This window comes from Wasmannia auropunctata, unplaced genomic scaffold (assembly GCF_000956235.1).
Source record: "Wasmannia auropunctata unplaced genomic scaffold, wasmannia.A_1.0 LD334336.1, whole genome shotgun sequence".
Classification (NCBI taxonomy): Eukaryota; Metazoa; Arthropoda; class Insecta; order Hymenoptera; family Formicidae; genus Wasmannia; species Wasmannia auropunctata.
The window spans coordinates 2,062-7,650 of record NW_012028554.1 but is presented as its reverse complement, the minus strand read 5'-3'; the positions used below and the strand labels follow the sequence as shown (position 1 = coordinate 7,650).

The 5,589-nt window shown below is 29.6% G+C and overlaps 2 protein-coding genes across 2 annotated transcripts in view; both read left to right on the top strand.

Annotated features, from left to right (window-relative positions):
* The window catches only part of LOC105458757 (pre-mRNA-processing factor 19-like), a 9,506-nt gene extending 6,031 nt beyond the window's left edge, over positions 1-3,475 (top strand). Inside the window, exons 2-6 of the mRNA XM_011704279.1 lie at positions 175-369; positions 577-732; positions 802-1,032; positions 2,570-2,910; positions 3,193-3,475. Of these exons, the coding sequence (XP_011702581.1) occupies positions 175-369; positions 577-732; positions 802-1,032; positions 2,570-2,910; positions 3,193-3,337 (1,068 nt within the window). The 3' untranslated portion in view covers positions 3,338-3,475. The remainder of the gene's footprint in view (positions 1-174; positions 370-576; positions 733-801; positions 1,033-2,569; positions 2,911-3,192) is intronic.
* Positions 3,476-3,920: 445 nt separating this feature from the next.
* Positions 3,921-5,589, top strand: part of LOC105458756 (pre-mRNA-processing factor 19-like) — a gene marked incomplete at its 3' end in the record, with an annotated part of 2,442 nt that continues 773 nt past the window's right edge. Inside the window, exon 1 of the mRNA XM_011704278.1 lies at positions 3,921-3,924. Within this exon, the coding sequence (XP_011702580.1) occupies positions 3,921-3,924 (4 nt within the window). The remainder of the gene's footprint in view (positions 3,925-5,589) is intronic.

The window sequence follows — 5,589 nt, the reverse complement described above, 5'->3', positions numbered from 1 at the left end:
CCAAACAACTTTTGTCTGAAAAATTTTTCTCTCCTGGACTTGATTTTCGAGATATTCGACTGGATGGATTAAAATGGTCCACCCTGTATATTAAAAAATATCTATAAATATCTAAAAATATCTAATTAAAGATTATAAAATATGTTCCTAATTCTTAATTTATATTTTCTTTAGGCTGTGGCAGTAGAAGCTGGTGGTACAGCAACCCAACCAATGGAACAAGCTGGTATCACTGAAGATGTGATACAGAAACTTCAAGAGCGAGCAACTGTTCTTACTCAAGAACGAAAACGACGTGGACGCTCAGTTCCAGAAGATCTTATGCCTCAGGATAGTATCCGATCGTTCCAGACTCTTGCATCACATCCTGTGAGTTTTCCTTAATTTTACATAATTTTCAAAATTTGCTGTCTCACTATTGAGAATTGTGTTATAAATATATATGTATATATATTTTTAACTGTAAACGCAGATCTGTATTAATAACAATTATTATGTATTTCTAAAGCTATTTAACATCTTATGAATAAAAAACGCGAGTTAATTATTATTATTAAATAATTAGGTTAATTTTAGGGACTTCACTCTGCCAGTGTACCTGGAATTCTGGCGCTTGATATTCACAGTGCGGATACTAGCAAGATTTTAACAGGTGGCGCCGACAAGAACGCCACTGTTTTCAACAAGGATACTGAGCAAGTGGTGGCAATCCTTAAAGGACATACGAAAAAAGTACACAATCATAATTTGAATTGCTTATTATTTCCTTCAACATATTAATGTCTTTTAATTATCTCGTAGGTTACACGAGTTATTTATCATCCAGAGGAGGATGTAGTGATGACTGCGTCACCTGATACTACAATTCGTGTGTGGAACGTTGGTACCAGTCAAACAACATTATTATTGAAAGCTCACGATGCACCTGTGACTGGATTGTCACTACATCCAACTGGCGATTATCTACTAAGCTCCTCTCTAGATCAACATTGGGCCTTTTCAGATATACGTACTGGGAGATTACTGACCAAAGTATGTTTTAAACTAATGTATCATATTTAATCACAAGCTGTGGTCTGAGTTAAGCTTATAACGTCATCAGTGCGTTCACGGTTAATTTGATTAGCTCTCGGAGTATTTTTCGTGAGTAAATTGACGTTACGAATTTTTGACTTAAAATACTCCATGATTCGGAAATGGATTGACATAAACATTTACATTATTTGCGCGAGAAAAAGACCAATGTAAATTTTGTTGGAAATATCGTTGAAATAAATTACCGTTAAGGTACTATTAATGATAGTCGGAAAATTAATATAATTGTTAAAATTTGGATGAGCTTATAATATTGAGTTTATAATTTATTATTATCCTGATATTTCCAAAGTTCGTATATACAAATATATGTATTATATGTATATAATATACAGGGTGTTCCAAAAAGGTCGGGACACCTAAATATCTCGGGAAATATAAGTTTTACTGAAAAGTGTTTTAGACAAACGTATATGGTTTAAAAATATCTATTTACTGATCCTATTAGTTTGACCTTGGGTTACGTAGCCAAGGTCAGATCAAGGTTACATTGATTTTCTTAAATGGAACACCCTATTTTTGATTCAAGAATCTAATAGCTGATGTCGAGAGCTTTCTAAAACGCTATAATGAAATATTTTTTCATGAAGTACTTTTCAAGTTATAATGCTTCAAAGTTACAGTATTGCCGGCACTAGCATTACCCAAAATATTTAATTTTGGAGACTGGCCAGTCAAGGCGAGATCGGTCGGTGGTCCGTGAATCTTGACCTTCAGTTAACGCACAAATAAAAACATAACGTAGCAAAATCGTGAGAGTCCTGTACTGTATAAATACTGTAACTTTGAAGCATTATAACTTGAAAAGTACTTCATGAAAAAATATTTCATTATAGCGTTTTGGAAAGCTCTGGACATCAGCTATTAGATTCTTGAATAAAAATTGGGTGTTCCATTTAAGAAAATCAATGTAACCTTGACTTGAACTTGGCTACGCAACCCAAGGTCAAACTGATAGGATCAGTAAATAGATATTTTTAAACCATATAACTTTCGTCTGAAACACTTTTCTGTAAAACTTATATTTCCGAGATATTTAGGTGTCCCGACCTTTTTAGGACACCCTGTATACACATGTGTATATGTATTATATACGTATTTCTATATGTATTATATATGTATATATAGATCTGTACCTATGTAGATACATGTATATATATATTTATAAATTCATGTCATTTCAACATCATTCAATATCAATATATAACATGTCAATACTACATGAAATGTAATATGTAATATTACTAAATGTTTACATAAGCATTATACGTTATGTGCTGTGAATTACGTCCACGAACATCCAAAATAAAATTATCGTCAACGATCAGCGTGCTTTAAGCATGCTAACAATTCAGACTTGATCAGTATTGTGAACATTGTGAGTATTGTAAGTGAATCGGATCACAGCCAAATTATTAAGTCTTAGAGAGGAAAAAGATCTTTATATATTGTATCATGCTTGAATTGTTTAAAGATTGCAGGACAAGCAGGACAGCCATTAACAACGGCACAATTCCATCCTGATGGTTTGATATTTGGCACTGGCACAGCGGACTCTCAGGTGAAGATCTGGGATTTAAAAGAACAATCTAATGTTGCAAACTTTCCGGGACATACAGGTCCAATTACAGCGATTAGTTTCTCCGAGAATGGATATTACTTGGCAACAGCTGCAGAAGATTCATGCGTCAAGCTTTGGGATTTACGCAAGCTGAAGAACTTTAAGACATTACAGTTGGAGGAATCTTATGAAGTAAAGGATATCTGCTTTGATCAAAGTGGAACTTATTTGGCTGTAGCAGGAACAGATGTTAGGTAAAATATTGAATTTATTAGTTTTTAATAGTTAATTATTCAAAAATGTTGGTATTAATATAATTAAGAATCAATTATTACTAATTAGTAATTACAGAATGTTTCATAGCTCTAAGAATCAAGAATTTTTGATTAAAAATCTTATTGCATCTCAATAACTGATATATCAAATATTTGAATAACAATTAAATTGGCCATGAGATGCAACATTGTGTATGATGTATTAACATTAATAATATAAGTTAATTTAAGATTGCTTATATCGTATATGTTGTTTTTTAGGGTATATCTTTGTAAGCAATGGCAGGAATTGAAAGTGTTAAATGATCATACAGCGGCGGCTACTGGTGTTCGTTTTGGAAAGCATGCACAATATATCGCGTCTACTAGCATGGACAGAACATTGAAACTCTACGGATTATCATAAATATAATTAGAAATATATAAACTCCATTATTTAACTTGATAACATTATTTTGTAAATGTCTAATGAATCCTATCAATTTTGACTTTATTTCTTAAATTTTTCTTATCTATTAAATAAAAATTTAGAGGTAATAAACAATGAGCGTAATAAGTATTATATTATCCATTTAATATTGTAAGGTTTATTTTATACTTAAATTCATTTATACTTAAAGTGGATCTTACATAAATTAGAAATTTGTTATATTTTTTTTTTAAATGCAAATTATTTGAGTTCTCAGCTTAGCCATAAAGTTTTAAATGTATCATTGCGCATTTTTACAAAAGCATATTCATGTGCAAATAAATAACAAGAGCAATTTTGTAAAACAAAACTTGTCATTAATTATTAAGCCATATACATTCGTCTTAAAAAAAAAAAAAAAAATTTTTATATATTATTTTTTTTTAAACAAAATTTATCTAAATGTAAAAATAAGGCCTAAATCTAAATATAAAAATGAAGTATCAAATGTTTGCAAATATATGCATTAGTAATGAAAAGATAAGAATCTAAAGGAATATTTATAAGAAAATATGACATAATGAGTATTTAAATATTTTTTATGTAATAAATATTTAGTCACTAAAAGCTTTGTAAAGTATTTATTAATCTTATTGTAATATTTTTGTAGCTTATTATTAAATTAGCTTAATATAGTTTTAGCTACTTATTTTGCAAATGGACTGGAAAAATGTTATTAAAATGAGAGATAAATAATAAAAAAATGAAAGATAAAAAAATTAGAAATTAATAAAGAATCTAAAATATATCACAGGATGTGCAGCGTGTCCCATTTTAAATGATTGGCCATTAAGATTTGTTGAAAACTATGATAGATACAAAAAAATGTTTAAAACAAAAGTTGTTTGATTTCAAGGGGGACATAAAATGGTATATTATTATATAATATATTATATAATAGTAATTGGTTTAACCTTGGGTGGTGCTATAAAGGTCAGGGAAAGATCACTTCAAATTTTTTAAATAGAACCCCTCATTTTTTAATTGCACTCTTGTAGCTTATCTCGAGAGCTTTCAAAAACATTACAATAAAATATTTTTTTATTAAGCACTTTTCGAATTATAATTATAATTCGAAAAATGCTTATATTATTATATTATTTATTATATTTTTTATTCCATTCTTGGCATGTACCTGTTCTTTAGGTCAAAACTGCAAATATTACAAATCATTTTTAACGCAGATGGAATTTTTTAAGTAATACAAAGGGTAGCTTATTGGACGCAAGGATGCCTTGACGCGACAATTCGATCGATATATTTTTTATTCTGTTTTTGGAATGTATATATTGTTTATTCGAAAACTACAAATATTACCAATTATTTTTGGCGCTGCCGGAATTTTTTTTAAGTTATACGAAGGGTAGGTAATTATTGGACGTAAGGGTGCCTTCCGACGCGCCATTTCGATCGGTATATTTTTTATTCCGTTTTTGGCATGCAATATGTTCTTTAATGCAAAATTGGAAATATTTCAAATCATTTTTGGCGCTGCTGGAATTTTTTAAGTGATACGAAGGATAGCTTGGGCGTAAGGGTGTCTTCCGACGCGCCAATTTGATAGGTATATTTTTTATTCCGTTTTTGGCATGTATATATTATTTATTGTAAAACTATAAATATTACAAATCATTTTTGGCGCCGCTGGAATTTTTTAAATAATACGAAGAGTAGATTATTGGACGTAAAGATGCCTTCCGACGCAACAATTCGATCGGTATATTTTTTATTCTGTTCTTGGTATGTATATATATTGTTTATTCTAACCTACAAATTCGATCGGTATATTTTTTATTCCGTTTTTGGAATGTATATATTGTTTATTCTAAAACTACAAATATTACCAATTATTTTTGGCGCTGCCGGAATTTTTTTTAAGTTATACGAAGAGTAGATAATTACAGGGCTGGGCATATTTCAAATACTTGTATTTGAAATACAATTTGTATTTTGTATTTTGTATTTCAAATACAATTTCGATCTATTTTGTATTTGAAATACTAAAAAAATTATTGATAAAAATTTTTGATAACCATTAAGAGTAACTTAAATTTTTCTCATATGACACTAATTATTTTCATCAAGTTTCAAGCAATATCAAGTCATCAGAGTCAAATTTCATAATATCACATTATAGTAAATAGATTTCTCGTGTGATTGATACAGGACTGTTAAAAAAATGTAAGAGA